This window comes from Mesoplodon mirus, assembly GCF_964341445.2.
Source record: "Mesoplodon mirus genome assembly, chromosome: 1".
NCBI classification, from domain to species: domain Eukaryota; kingdom Metazoa; phylum Chordata; class Mammalia; order Artiodactyla; family Ziphiidae; genus Mesoplodon; species Mesoplodon mirus.
This window is the reverse complement of record NC_138976.1, coordinates 230557411-230583967: the sequence shown is the minus strand read 5'-3', so window position 1 is coordinate 230583967 and position 26557 is coordinate 230557411. Positions and strand designations below refer to the sequence as shown.

Genomic DNA, 26557 nt, shown 5'->3' with positions numbered 1-26557 from the left:
CTGAAGCCCACGCACCTAGAGCCTGTGCTCCGCAACAAGAGAATCCACTGCAATGAGAAGCCCGTGCAATGCAACAAAGAGTAGCCCCCGCTCGCCACAACTACAGAAAGCCCGCATACAGCAACAAAGACCCAACACAGCCAAAAATAAATAAATAAATAAAAGAATTTATATGTGTATACTCTGTTTTAGACAAATTAAATAGACTGTATCTTTTGAGTTCCAAACTTATGCCACTTAAAATTAGTAGAATATTAATCTAGATTAATAGTAAAGATTAATATAAATACTATATAAGCCACAAATATATAGGAAGAAATTAGGAATCTGGAAAGTGAAATACAGAGACATTAAAATGGGTAAAAAAGAAATAATGAGACAAACTCTTTTTCATCCTGACAAGAGAAAAAAGGAAGTCATTTTCTTTTTTTTATACAACTGCATGAATAAATGGAAAGATCTGGGTAAGATACCTCATATCCATGGCTCAAACCTTTTACTAAGGGAAATTAAAATTTTTGAAAGGTGACTAAAAATGGATTTTTTAAGAGGTGAAAGCAACATAAAAATGGCAGCAATCTAGGTAGCAGAAATAATCCGAGAAATGAAAAATGAGTCAATATGGTTTAAGGTAGAAGAGTTGGGGTGGTATAGGGTTAATGAAATGAAAAAAGGATGTTGTGGGTGTATTCACTAAGCTTCCTCCTCTGTTTAAGTGGCATAATGTTCCCTCAGAGAACCGAGGGAACCAAATTGTTGTCAGCTTTACTCAAATGAAGCAATACAGAGGAAAAGACTTGGAAAAGTAAAAGCTCAATAAAATACAAATGTTTAGAGGCACTCAGTGGTTTCATAAGATGGTGTCACGTGATTTAGGTTCTAACGTTAAAAGCTAACTGGGGGCTTCCCTGGTGGCGCAGTGGTTGAGAGCCCGCCTGCCGATGCAGGGGACGCGGGTTCGCGCCCCAGTCTGCGAAGGTCCCACGTGCCGCGGAGCGGCTGGGCCCGTGAGCCACGGCCGCTGAGCCTGCGCGTCCGGAGCCTGTGCTCTGCCACGGGAGAGGCCACAGCAGTGAGAGGCCCGCGTACCGCAAACAACAACAACAAAAAAATAAAAAATAAAAAAAGCTATAACTGAATAGAAGCTCAACAGTTGTAACAAACATACCACTCTGGTGGGGGATGCTGACAACGGGTATAGGGACAGCATGAGGGAAATCTCTGTACCGTCTCCCTCAGTTTTGTGGTGAAGCTAAACTGCTGTAAAAAGTTCAAGTCTTCACACACAAAAAAGCTAATTGAGGTGTGTTATCAAGACATGGATATAAAAAGCAAAGTTGGACTAGCCAGAGTTACTGATAAAAAGGGAAGAAGAAAAATAATTAACACCATGAAAAAGGAAGAAGCAAATATGGGCTGTCTACAATATGAGGGAAAGATCACCTGAAGGAGTCTTAGATGACTACAGATTTCAGTTAGCTTATTCAGTTTGAATCAGGGAAAGGAACTCACTACATATGACAGTAACAAACAAATTATAAAAACCAGAAGTTATGACAGTGTAGGGAAAATGCTCTATAATGCCTATGGTGCTAAAAAGTTCAACAAAAGAATAGGGAAGCAGCTGCATAGCGCAGGGAGATCAGCTCAGTGCTTTGTGACCAGCTAGAGGGGTGGGATGGGGAGGGTGAGAGGGAGACGCAAGAGGGAGGAGATATGGGGATATATGTATATGTATAGCTGATTCACTTTGTTATACAGCAGAAACTAACATACCACTGTAAAGCAATTATACTCCAATAAAGATGTTAAATTTTTTAAAAAATCATAATATTCAAATTGGAGGAGACCCTGAGTATTAACTAATGCAGCTTCTTGCTGAATAGAGTATTCTCATATTCCCATCTAACTATCCCTGACACACGGTCATTCAAACCCCTGGTGTAATACTTCCAGTTTGAGAGCACTGAGTAAATCCCACAACAGCCCATCCACTAAACACACCTCATAATGGATGGAAATCTGCTGCTTTACTTCCAATCACAGTACTTCTACAATGTGGAAATACAAAGAAATCTAATTCTTCTTCTACAAGACAAGCCATCCAATTCTTCTGAACTTGTTCCTTTAAGCATGCTTTCTTTAATGGTAGCAGAATTTTCCCAGCTTCTCTAATTTTCCTCATAAAATGTTTCAAGCCTTAGTAAAGTCAATATGGCACAAAAGTTAAGTGAGTGAACTCTGGCACCAAACTGTCCAACTTCAACTCCCAGTTTTACTAATTAACAGTTAAGTGGCCTTCAAGAAATTAGTTATTTATACAGTCATTTATCATATATCAATTTCTTAATCTATAAAACTAGGAATAATGATATGTGCCTCGTAGCACTGGTGATGACTAGATGACCTAATAATAATCAACTCTCAGTATTCCTGGTAGTTACGCTGTGTAAAGTCACCGTGAATATGAATTAGCACATACTGAATGATTATCCCGAGGAGAATTACAGGGTTAGGCTCCTGACAGCCTCTTGCTACAACATTTTCGCCAATGGATTAATATACAACCTTGTTTTATGTGTGTTTTTGTTTAAAGACACCTTATTACACGGTCCATTCATTAACACTGAACTCTCGGCCAACAACACTGTAACTCACGCCTGAATGAAGCTTCTCTGATACAAATATTTCCTCCATAAGGAACGTCACAGCCTTCTTGCACTTACGAACACCAGACAGCACTTCAGCACAAGGTGTGAGGGCCAGTTTAAGCAATGAAATCACCAGCAAAATGCCCCAAAATGCAGAAAATGCAGCTGAGCAGACTATGAAAGTACATTTGTTCATGAGCGCTGAAACAGGAAAGCAGAGCTGGCCTTGCTCCCGCTCAGCTGGGACTTGCGCACTGGGCAACTCAAAGTCCCTGGGGCTCTGCACATGCCCAGGAATGACCGTGAAGGGACTGGGAGTACTGATGTGCGGCTACACATAAATTTTAGCCAGCAGGCAAATCCACAAGCACACAATCCACAGGTAGCAGAGACTGGTGAGGCATGTAAATCCCTCCATGGTGGTCTTGGTACAGAGTACGCAACCCAGCAGCAGCTCCTATGTTTATGTCACTATCATCATCCTCATCATCGCCATCCTCACGGGCACACGCTTTGTCAATATTCTGTTGTGTGACCAGTACTGAATATAGTGAACACTTCATTTCCTCCATTACTTTAATTTAAAATTTTATATTTTTCAAAAACTTCTTTAGCTCCTAAGAGTAACTGGTACTAGTCAGGGGGCAATAGAATGGGCACAATCATATACTGTTAGACTGAGCATAAATTGGCACAGCTTTTGTAGAAAGAAAATTAGTAGTATTTAGTTAATAAATTTAGTTAAATAAATTTAATTTCATAAATTCAATAAATTTAGTAATATTTCTTTCTAGAGCCTTCATAAAGAACATAACAGAGCAACTCCTTTAATCCAGGAATTACCCTTCTAGGATTGTATTCTACAGAAATAATGAGAAATAAAAAATATGTTCAAAACACAAAGTGTTCAAAAAAGTGAAAAATTACAATGTATTATATTAGAGGATTTGTTATATAAACTATAATTAACAGCACTGGAATCGAATACAGACATCAAAAGTCCCATGAAAACAATTTTTTGCATGGGAAAATTTTTATGGTAAAAACGTTAAATAGAAACAGATACCAAAAAAAAAAAAGTAACCCCAGCAGATAAAACTTTGTGCATGATTTGATCTCCTCTAACTATAGAAAAAGAAATATGAACAAAAGATGCAAGAAAACAGACCACAGTCTTCATAGTGACTGCCTTGCAGGATGAGCAGTGATTTCTTCTCCTGTTTCTAACACCTACCGATACCTTCTAATATTTCTAAAGCTAACCTATATCACCTTGGTAAGCAGAAAAACAAGACAAAAAAGCCACTTGCGACTTTCCTTCAGGTTTTCTTTTTCCTTGAGCGAAAGGGAGAGAAAAAAGAGGTGTGAACATTTGGCTGAGAATCCTAAGTGAAAGGGGGACAACAGGATGGTCAGCTGCCACTATTTTAAAATCAGGAAATATGTGAGCTTTCTTGACTTCAGCAAAGGAAACAGCATTAAAATGGAACTTGAGGATTAAAGGAAGAATAAATGCCTTTGAATAAAGCAAAACACTGGCATGCAAAGATGACACTTAATGAACATTGTGGTACATGATTCTTTTTGAATTATAGTTTTCTCAGGGTACATGCCCAGTAGTGGGATTGCTGGGTCATACAGTAGGTCTATTTTTAGTTTTTTAAGGAACCTCTCTACTGTTCTCCATAGTGGCTGTATCAATTTACATTCCCACCAACAGTGCAAGAGGGTTCCCTTTTCTCCACACCCTCTCCAGCATTTATTGTTTGTAGATTTTTTGATGATGGCCATTCTGACTGGTGTGAGGTGATACCTCATTGTAGTTTTGATTTGCATTTCTCTAATGATTAGTGATGTTGAGCATCCTTTCATGTGTTTGTTGGCAATCTGTATATCTTCTTTGCAGAAATGTCTATTTAGGTCTTCTGCCCATTTTTGGATTGGGTTGTTTGTTTCTTTGATACTGAGCTGTATGAGTTGCTTGTATGTTTTGGAGATTAATCCTTTGTCAGTTGCTTCATTTGCAAATATTTTCTCCCATTCTGGGGGTTGTCTTTTGGTCTTGTTTATGGTTTCCTTTGCTGTGCAAAAGGTTTTAAGTTTCATTAGGTCCCATTTATTTATTTTTGTCTTTATTTCCATCTCTCTAGGAGATGGGTCAAAAAGCGAAAAACAAATACCATATGCTAACACATATACATGGAATCTTTAAAAGAAAATGGTTCTGAAGAACTTACGGGCAGGATGGGAATAAAGATGCAGACGTAGAGAATGGACTTGAGGATACGGGGAGGGGGAAGGGTAAGCTGGGATGAAGTGAGAGAGTGGCATGGGCATATACACACTACCAAATGTAAAATAGATAGCTAGTGGGAAGCAGCCACATAGCACATCAGCTCGGTGCTTTGTGACCACCTAGAAGGGTGGGATAAGGAGGGTGGGAGGGAGACGCAAGAGGGACGGGATATGGGGATATATGTATACATATAGCTGACTCACTTTGTTATACAGCAGCAACTAACATAACAATGTAAAGCAACTATACTCCAATAAAGATGTTAAAATAAGTAAATAAAAATTAAAATGTGTACGAAATTTTAAAAGATAGGCTGTCTTAGAATAATTTCGTATCACACCAGATTGCAAACAAATGAGTCCTTGTACCAAGGTGCATTGGTAATTCCTGGATATGAATGACATTAAAATGAAAGTACTGATTGAGAAGGCAGACCCGTTGAATTCTCCAGGCTGGATACACAGCTTGCTTCATTGTTAATGGCACTTGTGTGTTCACACAGTTGGAGAAACAGACTTCTGTTCGTTTGTTGCTTTCAGTATGGAATACTTTATACCAATAAATTTCAAAATGTTAAAAAAAAAACCACTTTAACTGTGATGGAGTAGGAAAAGGTATTGATCTACGGCAGTGGAGAAGGGTCACAATACATACGTAAACATGAGACGGTGGGTACTAGTAAGTGTGAAGTTAGGAGCACATCACACACACAGTAGCTGAGTTCTTCTCTTACCAATGATCACTAGCTATAAAAGATAAGGGCATTTTTATTCTTATAGCAATATATAATGATACTAGTTGGAAAGCTTTTTATGATTTTTCTTTTTCATTCACAAGGAGTTTGCAGGAGAAGCACATCCTTCAAATGTGTTTAAACTGGCTGATTTATCAACACGTTTAAACTTGCTTCTTTCCCTAATTTAACCTACTGGAGTGTATACCTTAGCAGGATCTGAAAATAAAATAAATAAATTTGACTTCTTAATATTAAACTGTAAAACGAACATACTGAAAGAAGAAAGAGCTGTAAAGCTGCCCTCACGAGACAGAATGGCTTGCTGACCAAGGCAGAGTTGTGTGAAACCTCGTTATACTAACGTTACACATAAAGATGAGGACAGCGGTAGAGGCACGGTGGTGGCGATGGCGACAGTGATGGGGGTGCCCGAGAAGCTCCCTGAGGAGCCATCCGAGCAGCAACCGAGGGGGCTGCCCGGCTCACAGCTCAAGCCTCACGAGGAGGCCCATGGCGGGATGTGAGAGCAGCCCAGTCCACAGCTAGATGAGGCTCGGAAGAGCGTGGTGATCAGCCTGGGTATGTCCCCTAACCGGGGGTCACTCATCACTAAGTTTTTCAGCAGCTGTCAACAACATAAAGAAACGACTAATATAATTTTCACAAATCCAAATTTATTTAATCCCAAAGGATAATCTGTATTCTAAGATTGTGTCACCCTACTTTTTTCACATTAAAATGTTCATTCTTTTACCAAAGGATGGAATTAGGGCTGAGAAACTTTTTTTAAAAAATGAGCTTACATGGCAAATTAAAAGTTGGAAGTCCTCAATCAGGTCTCCAATTTTATTTTTCATTTTATAGACCTAGTAAGTACCTGTCAACCTAAACCAAGGCCAGAATAGTAAGTAGGAATTAACCAGGCAAAAATTTGGGCAGAGGGAGCAGCAGGTACACAGGAACAAGGATGAGGAAAAACATGTCTTTTAAGTCTGCACTCCCAGAACTCTGGAAAGAAAGAGCAGAAGATAAGGCCATGGAAGTACACAGGCCTCCAAGAGACCCCGCAGGCCATTTAGGGGCTGCAATTGGATCCAAGAGGCAGTGAAAGGTCATTAGCTCAACTTTTTAGTGTATGCTATTTACAGAACCTTTTCCAAGGGTATATTTATTTGCTCAGATAATTTTTCAGACTCAAAACTACATCAAATTCCCATGAAGTTTTCTCTAAATCAAGTTAGTTGTAGCTATGGTCTACTGAGATTATTTTGTTTCCTGATCAATCATACAACATATCTACTATTTCTTTCCACTTTATGTCTTCTGGAAATATGACTATATCCTTTGAATGTTTTTTCTATGTCCTCTTTAAAAATGGAGATTATTTACAGGAGGACACGCTTCTAAAACTTTTTTAATTTGGACATCAAAATATTAACCAGCATCCTCTGAATATAATTCTTTAACCAACGACTAATGCATCTAACAATTTTTATTTATATTTCTTCACCATGTCTACACTGAGACACCCTGGCAACAGTATCTTGTTGAAGCTTATATACCCTACTAGGTAACTAAGTAATTTTTTCCCAATGCCTCTAAGGCCAAAAGAAATACCTAGCAGTCCCATTCATTAAATAGGTCAAAACTGCTTAACAGTATGGTCTACACTTTGTCCAACAGATGTAGTTACGTTTCCCTCACAACTGTAGAATATCCAAGGCACTGAGAGGCCCCAACTCACCTCAGCACACAGTTTGAGAACCACAGCTCTAGCCTACAGCCCTAAAAAGAAATACAGGCTGTATCGGACAAAACCCATTCTCTGTGAATTTATGCTGCACTGCAGTGATGACTGCTTCCTTTTAAGATGTTTGCAGGCTCTACTTTTTTTTTTTTTCTTTTTGCGGTATGCGGGCCTCTCACTGTTGTGGCCTCCCCCGTTGCAGAGCACAGGCTCCGGATGCGCAGGCCCAGCGGCCATGGCTCACGGGCCCAGCCGCTCCGCGGCATATGGGATCCTCCCAGACCGGGGCACGAACCCGTATCCCCTGCATCGGCAGGCGGACTCTCAACCACTGCGCCACCAGGGAGGCCCTGCAGGCTCTACTTTTAATCTTGCCTGGGATGAACATGAAAAAAACTAGTCAAGTTTATAGAATCTGCCTTTTGAAAATTATATGATACTTGATGATCTCCAGTTTGCTACCAATTCTTCCATTTTCTATGTCCTCAGATAAAACCAAAATAAATTCAATGAATATATATGAAAGCTCATTCAGTATTTGGTATCATGTTTAATCTTTAAAGTACCCAATATTTTAAAATTTTATAACCAACTAAACCAGTAATTGTTTTGCCTGTTCACTAGTAGTATCCCAAGAAGCTGAGAAGTCCTTAAAACGGTCCTCGGGGAGCTGAACTCTACACTCAGACGGACTTAGTTTAAATCCTACCTCCGCCGCTTACTAGCGGCCTGACCATACACAGGTTTTAAATCTCTGCAGGTCCTAATTTCTTCATCTTATTAAAAGAGTGATATCTAATTCAAAGGGATGTTGTGATAAGTAAGTATAACTTGGTATATAATAAGTACGCAATAAATAATATCGATCATCAATAATAAGTTTAAAGCAACATAAGAAAAGGTATACTATATGTTTGAGTACTGCTAAGCCCCCAAAGTTAGCAGAAAGGAAATGATAAATGATCTCACAATCACAAATGGTTTAAAAGCTGAAAATTAAAATACTGAAACTATATCGGATGCTCAAACAAAGACTGAATGGAAGCTGTGTCCTAGTGGAAGAAGTAACTGAGATACACAGTCATTGAAGACAATATGAAACAAGTGTAAATGTATGTGAACACTTCAAGGTTATATGGGAGCCTGATGCAAATGGACCAAACTAGTCCATTACTCGTCACTCCAACTGTGAAGAACCAAGAAACCTTATGGAAGATGAACAGTGTGAAGAAGCATAACATAGTTTTCCCTATTTTCTTTATACTATACACATTTATTTTAAGAGATCTGATTAAAATTAAACAAAACAAGGGGCTTCCCTGGTGGCGCAGTGGTTGAGAGTCCGCCTGCCGATGCAGGGGACATGGTTCGTGCCCCGGTCCAGGAAGATCCCACATACCATGAAGCAGCTGGGCCCGTGAGCCATGGCCGCTGAGCCTGCGCGTCCGGAGCCTGTGCTCCGCAACGGGAGAGGCCACAACAGTGAGAGGCCCGCGTACCACACACACACACAAAAAAAATCCATACAAATTATATAGTAGAAAGGTCAATAATACCAGAGGATAAAACCCCACACAAAAATCTTCTTAACCATTTCATAAAAAACATGCATATGTGGAAGTCTGTGGCCCTCTTTTCTCAAAAATGGGAAGTATTTACAATTAGCTTAACACTTCAGGCTACTGTACATAATTCATAATGTTAATTTGTATTCACCTCAGTTATTTACCTCTGCTCAGCTACCTTTTATTAATCTTTTATAATTGGGAGAGCCATAAAGGGTTTATCACACTCAAAAGTATTCTCTGTAAAAGGACAAATTAAATTTTCACAAAATGATATCTGCTCTTCCTTAACTGGAACGTTTTTATGGAAGAAATGGGAAGATCTAAAAAAACACATATGCATACTTTTAAAAAAGGAACTATGCAGATTAAAACTATTGACTGTATCCATATTAAATTAATTAATGGAAGAAAAGAAAAAACCCAATGAACAGGATCATAGTGAGCCATCAATCAGAGACGGACATGCAGAGAAAAACAAGGAGACAAGGGAGGCTCTAAGTAATGAGGAAAAGGAAGACCCAAAGGCATGTCTTGGAGTTCTGCATAGAATGTAATTCCATTTTAAATATACTCTGATTTATTTAAAGCAAGTGAATAAAGTTATTACAAACATATGTTGGTTCAAAGTTATCACGTGTTCCTTTAAATACTACGTTCAGCCTATAACATATATAAGCTACAAAAAATAGGCTGAAGAGCTGCATATTTTCCACATGTAATCAAGGGCCAAATTTGCACATAAGAAAATGACTGCATCCAGAAGGCAAAAAATATTCTATGTATAATGGAGAAAACACCCAGGAGGTGTTGGTATTAGGCTGTACATGGCATAAGACAAATTTACAAGCAACGGTGAATTTATGGATCATCCCAGTCCAACCTGTTTATATTGGCTTGTTTAGACACGGCCTTCAATGTTTTCCAAGTTTTTCTAAGAGCATCGGCATCAGAGGAATGGTGATGACCTGCAGCCCCCTTGGGAAATCCTAGATGTACTCCAGGTGGGATTCCTCTGCCAATAAATACGCATGATGACTTCCATTACTTTCTCTAAAGCAAAGCACAAGCAACTTCTGCAGAACATGCCATACCTTTCTGGAAGCCTTCGGCCACGTATTTCTCCTTTCCACTTAGCTTCATTGTCTTCTGCTCTTTGTTGCTGCATTTGAGCAAAAATGGCGTGGTAATGTTCATACTGTCCTCGAGAAGAAAAAGGTGATGGAGCCACAGCCCCTCCACTGCCAAAAAGGGGAGCCTAGGAATCAAACAAAGAGCTCTCACATGCTTGTCTCACAAGACCCAAAAGGTCTGTACTACCCTCAAAAGAAAAAAGTAAATTTCAACACTTGACTCTTAAAAAGCAATTACCTAATTTAACATGTTTTCCTACTATATTATAACCATTAACAATCAAAAACTAGTATACTTTGTTACTAACAATAAAGCTTAATTCAATGTAACTAAAATATAAACTATCACTAAATTTATGTAACTATGAAAAAACTTGGTCTTAATTAACAAGTTTTGAAACAAGTTTCTAGTATACATTTTATGTGATCCCATCCTATTAAGTTTAAGTATGTATAGCTTATAAATAAACGGAGCCTGCTTCTGTAACACTCAAAATTATATCTAACAAAAACATACGGCATTTAACATACCCCAAATCCAATTCAACAAGCAGTGAGGATACAAACACCACTGAAACATACTCTAGGTGTAAATAAAAGAAACAAAACAACATACCAATCCTTAAGCAGTTGACAAACAAACTGGGAAACAAAGTATAAAGCTTGAAAAACATTTCATTTCCTGTAGTAAGTGAGTGGCAACAGGCACACTGTACAGTAGTAAATACTGAGCAAATTTACAAAATAGAGAAAAAAAATTATGAGAAATAAAAATTCCAAAAAAAAAATCACTGGAGAAAAATATTATTCAACCCAGCCTTGAAAGCAATGTAACAAAGAAAGAGTAAATGATTAAATATGAACCATGGTACTAAAGTAAAACTTAAAGTAAAAATAAGCACTGGAGGTATATGTTTAGGTGTTGGCAGTAGGGGGAAAAAGGATGCAGGAAGACGTAAGAAGTTAACTCGAAAGAAGGCAGATAGGGAGTGTTATATTTGGTCCTAAAAGGTCATCACAGGTAACTACCCTCAGCCTGGGTGTGCGAGTTCATAGAATAAACAACAGAAAGCATGCATACATTTCCTAGCAGGAAAGTGCACTAAGACAGTTTCTTAGAAGGTTGGTGGGACTTCCCTGGTAGTGCAGTGGTTAAAAATCCGCCTGCCAATTCCTGTACGCTAATGATGAAAAATCTGAAAATGAAATCAAGAAAACACTCCCATTTACCATTGCAACAAAGAGAATAAAATATCTAGGAATAAACCTACCTAAGGAGACAAAAAACCTGTATGCAGAAAATGATAAGACACTGATGAAAGAAATTAAAGATGATACAAATAGATGGAGAGATATACCATGCTCCTGGATTGGAAGAATCAATATTGTCAAAATGACTCTACTACCCAAAGCAATCTACAGATTCAATGCAATCCCTATCAAACTACCATTGGCATTTTTCACAGAACTAGAACAAAAAATTTCAAAATTTGTTTGGAAAAACAAAAGACCCCGAATAGCCAAAGCAATCTTGAGAACGAAAAACGGAGCTGGAGGAATCAGGCTCCCTGACTTCAGACTATACTACAAAGCTATAGTAATCAAGACAGTGTGGTACTGGCACAAAAACAGAAAGACAGATCAATGGAACAGGATAGAAAGCCCAGAGATAAACCCACGCACATATGGTCACCTTATCTTTGATAAAGGAGGCAGGAATGTACAGTGGAGAAAGGACAGCCTCTTCAATAAGTGGTGCTGGGAAAACTGGACAGGAACATGTAAAAGTATGAGATTAGATCATTCCCTAACACCATACACAAAAATAAGCTCAAAATGGATTAAAGACCTAAATGTAAGGCCAGAAACTATCAAACTCTTAGAGGAAAACATAGGCAGAACACTCTATGACATAAATCACGGCAAGATCCTTTTGGACCCACCTCCTAGAGAAATGGAAATAAAAACAAAGATAAACAAATGGGACCAAATGAAACTTCAAAGCTTTTGCACAGCAAAGGAAACCATAAACAAGACCAAAAGACAACCCTCAGAATGGGAGAAAATATTTACAAATGAAGCAACTGACAAAGGATTAATCTCCAAAATTTATAAGCAGCTCATGCAGCTCAATAGCAAAAAAACAAACAAGCCAATCCAAAAATGGGCAGAAGACTTAAATAGGCATTTCTCCAAAGAAGATATACAGACTGCCAACAAACACATGAAAGAATGCTCAACATCATTAATCATTAGAGAAATGCAAATCAAAACTACAATGAGATATCATCTCACACCAGTCAGAATGGCCATCATCAAAAAATCTAGACACAATAAATGCTGGAGAGGGTGTGGAAAAAAGGGAACACTCTTGCACTGCTGGTGGGAATGTGAATTGGTACAGCCACTATGGAGAACGGTATGGAGGTTCCTTAAAAAACTACAAATAGAACTACCATATGACCCAGCAATCCCACTACTGGGCATATACCCCGAGAAAACCATAATTCAAAAAGAGACATGTACCAAAATGTTCATTGCAGCTCTATTCACAATAGCCCGGAGCTGGAAACAACCTAAGTGTCCATCATCGGATGAATGGATAAAGAAGATGTGGCACATATATACAATGGAATATTACTCAGCCATAAAAAGAAACGAAACTGAGCTATTTATAATGAGGTGGATAGACCTAGAGTCTGTCATACAGAGTGAAGTAAGTCAGAAAGAGAAAGACAAATACCGTATGCTAACACATATATATGGAATTTAAAAAAAAATGTCATGAAGAACCTAGGGGTAAAACGGGAATAAAGACACAGACCTACTTGAGAATGGACTTGAGGATATGGGGAGGGGGAAGGGTAAGCTGTGACAAAGCGAAAGAGAGGCATGGACATATATACACTACCAAACGTAAGGTAGATAGATAGTGGGAAGCAGCCGCAGAGCACAGGGAGATCAGCTCGGTGCTTTGTGACTGCCTGGAGGGGTGGGATGGGGAGGGTGGGAGGGAGGGAGATGCATGAGGGAAGGGATGTGGGAACAGATGTATATGTATGACTGATCCACTTTGTTATAAAGCAGAAACTAATAAAAAAAAAATCCGCCTGCCAATGCAGGGGACACGGGTTCGAGCCCTGGTCCAGGAAGATCCCATGTGCCACGGAGCAACTAGGCCTGTGTGCCACAACTACTGAGCCTGCGCTCTAGAGCCTGCGAGCCACAACAACTGAGCCCACGTGCTACAACTACTGAAGCCTGTGCGCCTAGAGCCCGTGCTCTACAACAAGAGAAGCCACCGCAATGAGAAGCTCATGCACCGCAACAGAGTAGCCCCCGCTCACCACAACTAGAGAAAGCCCGTGTGCAGCAACGAAGACCCAACGCAGCCAAAAATAAACAAACAAATAAATAAATAAAGTTTAAAAAAAAAAGGTCAGTAAGTCAAATTACGCACGATAAGCAAGTATAAGAGAGAGAACAAAGTAGAGGAACTAATTAGAAGGCTTGCTGCACTGACACCAAGCCAAGAAGCCTGCGAGCAAAGACAGGCAATCAAAGAAGCAAGTCAGCGGTGAAGGGAGCTGTGGGTTCTCTGCAGAAATAACAAACGATGAAGGCAAAGGCGTAGGACGCAGCCTCAGAACACACGCACCCAAGCGCACGGAAACCTCACAGACAACAAAGATGTCAGGGTGAGAGGTGACTAAGTGCAGAATGTTACAGAGGTCAGGGGGCAAGAGCTGCACTGCAAAGACGAAACAGGAACCTCAAAGGCAGAGGCCAGCAGCACCAAAAGGAAGACAAAGTGACATGACTCAAGTGGAGGGGCAGCACCCACACGCGGATGAGAGCAGAAGCCAGAACACTGCCAGCAAAGGGGGAAGAGCTTCCAGGTGATGACATCCTGAGGGAGAAGTCTGGCTAAGGAAAACACGAGGTCCAAATAAAAGGCATTTCAGTGTACCCAATGAGGTAAAACTTGTGTTAACATCTTGACACAAGAATTGTGTACAGTATTATAAGCAAGCCTGATTTTTAAAAAAATCAGCTCAAGATAAAAATAGGAAACTGATTCAAGATGCTTGAATAGCAAGAGATGAAAGTTGCTAGAAATAGGGAAGATACCTCATTAGGCAGGAAACTCCATCAAGGTGATTTTCATATACATTTTCAAAATGTGCATCTCAGGGCAAGATTATCAGAATCACAATTCTGGTAAAAGGTGGTCATACCTCCTACGAGACTGGTTCCTCGAGTTTAGTCTGGCGCTAATATCATCTTAAGGTTGAGTGTTCTAAGGTTTCTCTCTAGCAAAATCAAATGTATGTACATATCTCTGAAGCTACCTATACTCAAAATAATGCTGAAAACACTGTACTAGAATACTGAAGCAACAGGATCTTTTAAACATGACTTTATTCACCAATTATAAGCACAGGTTGATGTTCTGACAAATACAGACACTCTTGGAATCACTACCACAATCGAAAGCACATCCATCACCCCAAAAGGTCCCTCATGTTCCTTTGAAGCCAACACCCGCTCCTTCTAGCAAACACTGATCTGCTCTCTGTCACAGAAATTGGATTTGCCTTTTCTTATCATTTCATACAAATGGATTCATACAATATGTACTCTTGTGCCTGGCTTCTTTCACTCAGTGTGCTTTTGACTGACCCATGTTGTTGCAGGTATTAATAGGCTATTCCTTTTCAATGCTGAGTAGCATTCCAATATATTGTCAAACAACACATACACTCTTATATATAATGGTTATCTATATAATCAAACTATATATGTGGAACATTTCATAATTTTTCTAAAAACACACTTTCATAAGAGATACATCAAAAATGGATAAAGCATTGAAAATCAACTACAATTTTAAAAAAGAAAAAAATACCTATCAGAAGAATCAAAAAAAAAGAAAAAAAAATGGATAAAGCAAAAAGTCCCAGATTTTGCAGATACTAAGTAATCAAGGACAGTAGGTTATTTATACTGTGCATAATGTCTTGGTATTTAGAGGTATATAATAATAGAATATTAACTTTGAAATATTTCCCTTAATGTTTAGTTCTTGTTTTATCTTTATTTTTGGGAATCTCCTTAATTTGATTCACATTTTTACTGAGCTTCCAGGTCCTTATCAACTGTACAGAAATCAAACAGCTGAAGAAGTTAAATATTTCAAACCTCATGGGGAATAAATTCAGAAACTAACATAGACTTTGCTTTACATCATGGAAAATAAATTGTTTTATTAATCCTCACAGAAAGCAGTATAGAAGTTTATGAAGCGAAGCAGAAACCTATTAAGCACATAGTGTCTCACACTGTTGAGAAACTATAATCAAACATTGATAAAACTGGACTTTAGGATTAAATATGGCTTAGACATCATAGGGCAAAAAGGTGCTTTACTGCATAAAGAAGATATACGCAAAGGGAGAAGAAAAAATAATCAAATTCTCAACACTAATCATGGACTGATATAAAATGCTTGACAAGATCTGAGGGCCTGCACTTTGGTAAGATTTTACTTTCTAATCATATAAGATATGGGGTTAGTTATTTTAGAATGGGCCAAATTCTGTTTGAGTCATTCCTTATCACTCAGAAGGTTAAAAGTTCAATTTCATAGTAAATTGGATAGTACAGTACAAAAATAGTAAAGTACAATTTTAAAGATAAAATTGTATTACTAAAAACTGTATAAGTCTATGTTAATACAGAATTAGAAAAAGTGACTCCTACTGGGTTATTGACATGTGATACGAAAAATGTGTCATCTCAAGACACGGAAATACAAACCAAGACAGCCAGGGCGAACATGTATATCTACATAAACAGATAAATTTTTATTCAAATCATATCTTTTGGGGAAAAAGAAACAAGTAAGAATGGTAATCATTTCAACTTAACAAATATCTACTGGGCACCTAAATACCAAGTTTACTGAGCGTAGTCAGGCGAATTCATAGTTTAAAGACCTTAAGTAACAGCTGATTGGATGATACACATTAAAACTGATAATACAGAGGAATAACAGTATGTATTCATTTTTTATTGCTGTGTCATAAAGTACTACAAACTCAGCAGCTTAAGACAGACCTATTTGTGGTCTCAGGAGTCTGGGCATGGTTAGCAGGGTCCTCTGCTCGGGGTCTCACCAGGCAGAAGTCAAGGTGTCAGCCAGGGCTGTCATTCCCATCTGAGGCTCAGGATCCTCTTCCAAGCTCACTGGTTCCTGGCAGAATTCACTCCCTTGTGGCTGTCACGGCTAAGGTCACTACATTCTTGCTAGCTGTTGGTCAGAGACCACTATCAGCTCCCAGAGGACACCTGTGCTTCCCTGCCACGTGAACGCATGCTTCTTCCCAGGCCAGCAGGAGCTGTCTCTCTGACTTTCTCCCTTCCAGGCTGCTATGAGGGAGGCTTATAAAATAGTGACGTGACCACAGGAGTGGCTACCCCATCAGCAGGGCCATACAACACAGCTTAACCAAGGGGCTGCGACACACCCTGTTCACAGGTTCCCCCATGCTTCAGTGGAGGGATAACATCAGGCCTGACCCCTGGAGTCAGGAATTTGGGGGCCACCTTAGAATTCGGCATGTAAAGGATGTTATGAGAGCAAAAGAAGAAACACAAGATGCAGACTGGCAGAGCAAGGCAAGGAAAAGGAGCTTAACAAGTGAGTCCTTGCAGGCCAAGCTCAGGCACTGCTCTTGAAATATTTTTTTCTTTCTTTCTTTGTTTTCTTTCTTTCCTTCCTTCCTTTTCTTTCTTTCTTTCTTCCTTTCTTCTTTTAAATGAAGAAATTAAGGCTCAGAAAAGTTAAGTAACTTGCCCAAGGTTGTACAGTGTGGACCTGCCCAAAGGAAATGTCTGAATTAACCTACCTAGGTAAATGGCTGGTTAGGTCACTGGTTACCTAGGGAAATGGCTGGAGGTAGGAGTGAGAGTGAGGAGGGACGGAGGGTGCCTTCAGGTAAAGAGAAACACAGGTGTCAGGACGTAGCTCCAGCAGGCCCCACACAACGGGGAAGCTGCAGTACGGTCCTCAGCTCAGCATGACGAGAGCGCACGGCACTGCGGGGCGGGACCGGGATGAGTGCGGAGAGCCTGGCAGGGCCCCGCTCACTACGGCTCTTCTGAAAACGGAACGTTCAGGCCTGCGTGAAGCTACAGGAGGACTTCAGGCAGAGTGGAGACAAACTGTGTTTGATTTTAAAAAGATGCCTCAGGGCTTCCCTGGTGGCGCAGTGGTTGAGAGTCCGCCTGCCGATGCAGGGGGCACGGGTTCGTGCCCCGGTCTGGGAGGATCCCACGTGCCGCGGAGCGGCTGGGCCCGTGAGCCATGGCTGCTGAGCCTGTGCGTCGGGAGCCTGTGCTCCGCAATGGGAGAGGCCACAATAGTGAGAGGCCCGTGTACCGCAAAAAAAAAAAAAAAAAAAAGATGCCTCAGGCAGGAATGGTGTATCACAGCCTTCACAGCAAACTTTTTATGCAATTTCAACAGTGTCCCATATTAGTTATCAGTACAAATTACATACCAAATATGTGCAGGGAAACTAAGGAGTCATAACAGACGCTGAAGAGCTCTAGTGAAAAGTAAGTGTATCCCCCCAAAAAGCCAGCTGTATACCGTTTCAAGAGCAGGAGGAAACTGGAGAAAAAGCAGTAGTGTAAGTGCACTGGCGCCAAAGGCCTACCTTCATTTCACCGCTTCCACCAGCGCTCAGCACGTTTCTCCATCCTTGTTCCCTGGCCCTATTTATTTTCTCCAACTTTTGGGGAAAAGAAACAAAGAAACAAAACACCATTTCAAATATTTAGTATAAAGTACATGAAATACATTTAGAAATAAAATGGAATCAGTGTCTCCCTTTAAAAAAAAAAGGGGGGGGGACTTCCCTGGTGGCACAGTGGTTGGGAGTCCTCCTGCCAATGCAGAGGACGCAGGTTTGATCCCTGGTCCGGGAGGATCCCGCGTGCCACGGAGCAGCTGAGCCCGTGTGCCACAGCTACTGATCCTGCGCTCTAGAGCCCGCGAGCCACAACTACTGAGCCCACAGGCCTAGAGCCCGTGCTCTGCAGCGAGAGAGGCCACTGCGATGGGAAGCAAGTGCACTGCAGCGAGGCGTGGCCCCCACTCGCCGCAACTAGAGGGGACCTGCGTGCAGCAATGGGGACCCAACGCAGCCAGGAAAAAAAAAAAAAAGGCGCCTGTGGAGGAGGCAGTGCAGCACACCGGGGAAATGGACCATCCTCTTACCCTTTCCTTTTCTTGCCTTTTCATCTGTTCAGCCTTCATTAAACTAATCTGTAACAAGTTTTAAAGACAAACTTTTTAGAACTCTTGAAACTACTATCCTCTCCAACTTGGCAGGGGAAAAAAGTAAGAGCAAAATAACTACCTGATCCTTTTGTTTCTTTTCTTTTTCATTCAATTCCAACCTTCTCTTCCTTGCTGGTTCCTTAAATAAAAAAAGAACATTTTTTATCAATAATAAATACTACTTCTTCTAGTTTCATCAGTAAAGCTAGCATACCAATGGTAGATGTATGCCCAGGGAGGTTAAAAAACAGAGATAAGTTAGAGGTATTTGTTTGAAAGAAATAAGGAGGAAAGGTTTGGAGGTTTTATAAGATTTGTTTCTTCTTTTATAATTATTTTTACAAAGCTTTAAAATAAGCAGACAGATGTCTTTATACCTCAAACAGTTTCCTCCTTTCTTCTCCAGGATTCACTTTCTTCACTGGACTTTGATGGGCCTGGACAAAAAGTAAAACTACAAATTAGATAAGGATTTTGAAAAATTCAAATGTATGGAAATTTAAAACAGGAAAAGATGTAAAGCCAATACTGCTATAATTGTCTTTCAAAATATATTATCCCTGGGGCTTTCCTGGTGGTGCAGTGGTTAAGAATCTGCCTGCCAGGGCTTCCCTGGTGGCGCAGTGGTTGAGAGTCTGCCTGCTGATGCAGGGGACACGGGTTCGAGCCCTGGTCTGGGAAGATCCCACATGCCGCGGAGCAACTAGCCCCGTGAGCCACAAATACTGAGCCTGCGCGTCTGGAGCCTGTGCTCCGCAACGAGAGGCCGCGATAGTGACAGGCCTGCGCACCGCGATGAGGAGTGGCCCCCACTTGCCGCAACTAGAGAAAGCCCCCACACAGAAACGAAGAGCCAACACAGCCATGAATAAATAAATAAATAAATAAATTATTTTAAAAAAAAAAAAAAAGGTGCTAATTTAAAAAAAAAAAAAAAAAAAAAAAGAATCTGCCAGCCAATGCAGGGGACGTGGGTTCGATCCCTGGTCCGGGAAAATCCCCCATGCTGCGGAGCAACTAAGTCTGTGCACCACAACTACTGAGCCTGCGCTCTAGAGCCCACAAGCCACAGCTATTGAGCCCGCGTGCCACAACTACTGAAGCTGACGCGCCTAGAGCCCGTGCTCCGCAACAAGAGAAGCCACCGCAATGAGAAGCCTGCACACTGCAACAAAGAGTAGCCCCCACTCACCACAACTAGAGAAAGCCCACGTGCAGCAATGAAGACCCAATGCAGCCAAAAATAAATAAAATAAATATTTTAAATAAATAAAAATAAAGTCACCTATAAAAAAGTAGATAAAGGACATACACAGAGGTTAGCAAAAATAAAGGAAATAGCCACCCAAGTCAAGGCAGAGAATACTGCCAACACGCAGAAGTCCTCCACCAGAGAGGTAGCCACCATCCTGACTTTACTAATCACTATCTTGCTTGTCTTTATGGCTTTGCCAATTATGTATGCCTTCCTAAGCAATACAGTTTAGCTTTCTGTGTTCTGAGTTGTGTATTAATGGAATTACACAATATATATTTCTTTGTATCTCACTTCTGTTGCTCAACATTGTTTTCAGAATCGTCCATGTTATTATTTGTATCTGCATTTGTTTTCTTCATTGATAAGTAATACTCCATTGATGTTGATTCCTTTCTTGCATAGTTATCTTGCACTTTTCTCAGCAGGTCTAAAGTATTTGAGAATAGGGAGATTGGGATTGACATATATACACTAATATGTATAAAATAGATAACTAATATGAACCTGCTGTATAAAAATAAAATAAAGTATTTGAGGGAGTCTGTCACTAGGTCTCTCCATTTCCTTTTCTGATTATCCATTTTTGCATGCTGAACTTCTATCAGGCCACTTTACTGAATTCATTAGTAGGGTTCTGCTGCTTCACCAGGATTTTCTACATAGGGAATCGTATCATCTGTAAATGTCTGTTTTCTCTTCTCTCCCAGTATTTATGTTTCTTATTTCTTTCTCTTTTAAATTACATTAGCTAGGCTTCTGGAATAACACTAAATAATAGCAATCATTGCAAACATCTTTGTTTTGCTCCTAACTTTAATGTAAATGCTTCCAATTTTTCAGTATTATGTATGATGCCTGACATGGGTTTCTAGTATACATAACTGTGTCATGTTAAGAACTTTCCCCTCTATTTCTTTTTTTTTTTTTTTTTTTTTGCGGTATGCGGGCCTCTCACTGTTGTGGCCTCTCCCGTGGCGGAGCACAGGCTCCGGATGCGCAGGCCCAGCGGCCATGGCTCACGGGCCCAGCCGCTCCGCGGCATATGGGATCCTCCCAGACCGGGGCACGAACCCGTATCCCCTGCATCGGCAGGCGGACTCTCAACCACTGCGCCACCAGGGAGGCCCTCCCCTCTATTTCTTGAATGAAAGAAATTTGGATTTTAAAAATGTATTTATTTATTTATTTATGGCTGCGTTGGGTCTTCGTTGCTGCGTGCGGGCTTTCTTTAGTTGCGGCGAGTGGGAGCTACCCTTCGTTGCAGTGCGCGGGCTTCTCCTTGAGGTGGCTTCTCCTCTTGTGGAGCACGGGCTCTAGGCATGCGGGCTTCAGTAGTTATGGCATGTGGGCTCAGTAGTTGTGGTGCACGGGCTCTAGAGCACAGGCTCAGTAGTTGTGGCGCATGGGCTTAGTTGCTCCGCGGCATGTGGGATCTTCCTGGACCAGGGCTGGAACCTGTGTCCCCTGCACTGAGAAGGTGGATTCTTAACCACTGCGCCACCAGGGAGGTCACTGGATCGTTTTTAAAAACCATTTTATTGAGGTACGATGGACATACAAAAAGTTGTACATGTTTAATGTATACAACCAAAGAAGTTTTTTTTTAAGTGTTAAATTCTACTGAACTTTCAGTATCTACTGAAATAATTTATGTATGATTTTCTCAACTTACTAATGAAGTGAAATTAACCAGTTTCCTACTGTTAAACCACCCTTGCATCCCAAAATGTATCCTATTAATAATTCTTAAATCATTCTTTTGATAAATGATTTGAGTTTTTGAAAAACTTCTTTTAGGATTTCTGCATGTGTGCTCATAAGTATAATTGACCCATGGATTTCTTTCCTTTTTTATCCTGGGCTAGCTACTCAATTTTGTGAGCAATGTTAAGCCTACTGTATGATCAGTTTTTCAAACTGTTCAAAATACAATTCTATATACCAAAAAAGATTAAAAGTATTTACAGGAAACTCTACTTGTTTATCATGAACCAATTTAAAATTTTTCAGCTACCTAGGAAAAAATGAATATAAAAAGAAACACTGTACAAAATTATTTACCTATGTTGAGTTTCAACTCAAAGGAAAGCAAATGCTACTTTAAAAAAAATTATTTCAGTGGTCATTTACATTATTATTAAAATAATTCAGTATTTGATTAAATCATTAAAGTGTCTCCACTAATAACTCCATTTCAAAAGCAGCTGTATTTTGGCAAAAGTCAATGTCAGGAAATTACTCTCATATATCACTTTTTGCTTCAACTTCCTAAATTTTGTAAAATGACCATAACGGATGAGCACTAAAATTCTAAATGAGAATTCAGAATATTACAAAATAAATATGACCCACAATCAATATGAAATTAATATAATTAATTCCAGAAATATATTACTGTTAAGATATTATATAGCTCACAACACATAAAAAAGAACTAGAAAGGCACCAAAAGTTTCCTTTCACTAAAAAAAAAATTCAGAAAGATATTTAAAGCTTCTGCTTTAGAAAGCAACACGATACATACTTTAAACATAATTTCTTCCTTAGGAAATGCAACTAACTTATTTTAATGAATACATTATTTAATTTGAGCACAATAAAATGATAATATTTAGAATATGTAACATCATCAAATTTGTTGATAAACTGTTAAAATGAGAATAATGATTCTCTTATACTGTGTTTTGGCATTTTAATTAAATGACCATCATAAACCAAATCCATTTTATTGATACAGTATGTTTTAAACTCAAAGCTACATCATCAATGTGATAAGTGGTATTAAGTCTCATACCAGGGACTTCCCTGGCAGTCCAGTGGTTAAGACTCGGCACTTCCACTGCAGGGGGCATGGGTTTGATCCCTGGTCGGGGAACTAACATCTCGAAAGCTGCGCGGTGCAGCCCCCCCCCAAAAAAAAAAAACCTCACACATGACTAACTAAATGGCAAGTTTACTCCCTGACAAAACGACCCAAGCAGTAGGTTCCCGGAACCGTCCCATCTCCTCCTCACTGTATTATTAGATCCTAACTCCTAACCTAATGCTGGCTAGTTATTTCAATTCAGCTTTCACTTAAGCTGAACCATGTATCTCACCACCTCGCCCCAGGAAAGACACTAGGGTTAATGAGATGACAATAATACTGAAATATTTAAAGAACAGTAGCCTTCAAACTTTTTGTAAAAGCAACCCACTGTAAGAAATATATTTCACATCCAGGCCCAATTAAGATACACACACACACACACACACTCCCAAGTTCCATAAAATACTTTTACTATGTGTAGCTGAGTCTGTTACTTTCCATTCTATTACTTAAAAAAAAAAGTCCCTGCTCTTCACCCACTAAATGGTTTTGCCACCACTAACAGATAGCAACCTCCTCTTTTAAAATAGTCAAGAGAGCGTTCTGGGGGCTCTATTACTGAAGTACAAGGAAAAAACAGTTGTATATAATTTTTTTTATGGCATTACAATCACAAAGTTAACATTTCAAAGTATGTTTTATATATATATATAGAATCTGAACTAGTGGGGAATGCTACCCAGGAGCTTTGTAAAAATACATATTCCTTCCGTACAAAAGAGTATTACTTGGCAACAAACAGGAATGAAGTACTGATACATGCTACAACCTTGGAAACACTATACTAAGCAAAAGAAGCCAGTCACAAAAGACCAGGTACTGTATGACTCCAGTTACATGGAACGTCCAGAACAAGCAAATCTATACAGAGACAAAAGTAGATGAGCGGTTGCCCAGGGCTAAGGGTTGGGGAAGAACGGGGAGTGAATGCTAATGGGAAAAGGATCTTGTGGGGAGGCAATGAGCATGTTCTAAAGTCGCTTGTGGGGATGGCTGCACAACTCTTGCAAATTCATCAGAAACCATTTAATTCCAAACTTTAAATGGATGGGTTGTATAGTATGTGAGTTATATCTTGATAAAGCTATTTTCAAAAAACACGTATCCCCAAGAGTTGCTGAATTATAATTTCTGGACACAGAGCCCTGCGTTCTATATTTTGACAAGTTCCACAGGTGAACCCTTAGGTAGCAGGTCTAGCACTGGTCTCCACATTTGTGAACCACGACACCCAACAACTTAAAAATATTAACATGAGTGATACAGCATCTCACTATACATGATCAGCTTTAAACCAGATTACACAATGGTGTGCAACAAGAGAATGTTTACCTAAGACACCTACGTACTCTTGGGTAAGTCACATGAAAGCAAGAGTTATATTCATGTTTTGGTCCTCCAGATTGCCTCACATATAAGATACTCAAATATTTGTGAAATAAAAACGCCAAGCTGTTCCTCTGACATCACACAAGTATTTTCAGAACACTATTTCTACACAGAAGAGAAAAATACGGTTACATAAAACATCCATACTAAAAGAAACGCGTTGTTTTGTTTCTTTGCTAAAGTCAGAACCAAAATACTGAAACATACTCACGGAGCTCCCCCTGGTGGCTTCATAACCACTCCTTTGTTTTAACTGAAGCCTTTTAGAAAACAGCTATGATTATTAATAGGAACTGGAGCAAAGAAAGTTTTTATGACATGCAGATATTTTTATGATATGCTGAGTAATAAAAACTTAATGTGTATTAGCTTAATTTTCTGCAGTTAAAAAGAGACAGACAGGACTTTCCTGGTGGTGCACTGGTTAAGAATCTGCCTGCCAATGCAGGGGATACGGGTTCAATCCCTGGCCTGGGAAGATCCCACTACCCAATATCTTGTAATAACCTATAATGGAATATAATGCCCCCCCCATAAACTGAATCACTATGCTGTACACCTGAAACTAACACAATATGATAGATCAACTATACTTCAACTAAAAACAATTTACCATTTTAACCATTTTTTAGTGTACAATACTGTGGCATTAAGTACATTCACACTGTCGTGCAAAGAAATCTGTCGTGAAACATTGTTTAAATAAGCTGCATGATTATTTCATGTGCTAATTATTATTTAGTTCTCACTGGTCTGGTCTAGAAAATCATGCCAAATGCCTAAAAACTTTAAGGGCAACAACCTTGCCTGAACTCCAAAACTCTTATAACTATCACCTGAATCATGTACCTGTCTCTAACTACTTGATGGGATGATATCTGCCATTCAGGATATCATTAACTGGAATCTGAAAACACCACAGCGTGCTGCTCTTGCGTACTGAGTAAACGCTGACTGAAAATGAGGGAAACATTAAGAACACGACCAGACACGTGAAAGAATAAACACTTGGCCATGATCCCACCCCAGGGTGAGGACAACCTCCTACACCTTCAGCCCAGCCTCACCAAGCGCTCTGACCTCTCCACTTGGTCAGGCAAACACTTGGCCCAGAGATAAGGCAAATGACCTTCTACAAGCCCACCCAAGTATGTATTTGGGTTACAAGAGAAAGTTAAAGGGATCATATTAATTTTTAGTCTCTTCAGTACAACTATGGATAATAATCTTAGCAGACTACTCGTCTTCCTAACTAAAGAGCTATTGAGTCTATTTTCTTCCTCCTGTGACCTTATGGAGTACAGACACATCCCAGTGTGCTCAGGAGGTGGTCATCATCATTTTCTCTCTCTTGGTTTTGTTTTTCTAATAGCTACCAATCTGCTAACAACGGTAACAAAATGGCTTCTGCACAGAGTTTCACTAACAACTTTTGCGTGTTACTCATTCTTTTAAAGAATGAACACTTGAGTGACTTGACAAACTCTGAGTCAGTGCTCTCTAATCCACGCATCACTCACTTATGCAGTCAGCGTTTACTGGGGGCCCCACTGGCTCAGGTACCAGCGAACACCACCACCCCTGCTCTCACAGACTCACACCTCCACGGAGGAGGCTGGAAACAAGCACATGCAAGAAAAACAGCAGAGGAAAACGCAGACGGAGCTGCGGGGGTGGGCCAGAAGGGTGGATGGCGGTTCTACCCGTAGAGTGGCGAGCACAGCCCGGAAGGAAGGAAGGAAGAAAACGATGCGAGAGAGAGTCCTCCAGGAGGAGAGAGGAGCAAGTGCAAGTGCTCTTCTGCAGGTAAGTGCTCGGCATGTCCGAGGACAGCAAGGTGTCACGAGCACTGCTGGATGGAGACCAGCAAGGAGGGAGCAGAGATGAGACTTGTGGAGGTAACAAGGGCACCTTCTCCGAGCGGGAGGAATGGCTGCTGGCACCTCTTGAGCAGGAAAGGGCGACGATTACCCTTCACCATCAGAGCAGCATTGAGGCTGCCGTGTGCGGACAGACGCAGGACGCCGGTCTGAGAGCAGTGAGGTCAGGCCGGGGAGGGCGAGGTGGCCTGGACCGGTGTTTGACAGAGCGGCGAGCAGCAGTCAGGCTGCGAACAGAACAGGTTCTGCGGGCGGTGGACAGGATGTGACGGTGACGGGGAGGCAGCGGACTTCAGGGGCGTGAGGCAAGACAAGAACGATGAGCCTGGGGACACACGGGGACGGCGGTTCAGACTTACACAGCCTCACGCTGGGATGCCCGCCAGACACCCGCTTAGAAATGCGAGGACGGCACGGGGCTGGAGCTCAGGAAAGGAGTCCAGGCTCGAGATGCAGGTGTGTCGGTTTACAGGCGCTGCCAGAGCGCGAGGATGGTCCGGGAAGGAGGTGTCCCCGGCCGGCGTCCCGAAGCACTCGAGCGCCAGGGGTCAGCGACAGCAGGAGGGGCTTGCGCAGCGGCAGGAGGAGCCGGCGGGCGGGGAGGAGGACAGGCAGCAGAGCGTGATATCTGGACTCACGTGAAGAAGTTCAAGAAAGAGTAGGTAACCAAGTGAGTCCAAGAC

The 26557-nt window shown here is 40.6% G+C and overlaps 1 protein-coding gene across 11 annotated transcripts in view; it reads right to left on the bottom strand.

Annotated features, from left to right (window-relative positions):
- The window catches only part of NEK1 (NIMA related kinase 1), a 204507-nt gene that overhangs the window by 115699 nt on the left and 62251 nt on the right, over positions 1 to 26557 (bottom strand). For 6 of the 11 annotated variants that reach the window (XM_082625000.1, XM_082624997.1, XM_082625001.1 and 3 more), the window contains 5 exons: positions 18856 to 18915; positions 18558 to 18617; positions 18416 to 18463; positions 17853 to 17927; positions 10090 to 10253 (listed from right to left, as the gene is read on the bottom strand). In XM_082625000.1, the coding sequence (XP_082481126.1) occupies positions 10090 to 10253; positions 17853 to 17927; positions 18416 to 18463; positions 18558 to 18617; positions 18856 to 18915 (407 nt within the window). Of the gene's footprint in view, positions 1 to 9878; positions 10011 to 10089; positions 10254 to 17852; positions 17928 to 18415; positions 18464 to 18557; positions 18618 to 18855; positions 18916 to 26557 lie in introns of all 11 variants that reach the window. The other 5 variants (XR_014294361.1, XM_082625005.1, XM_082624998.1 and 2 more) reach the window with 2 other exon arrangements.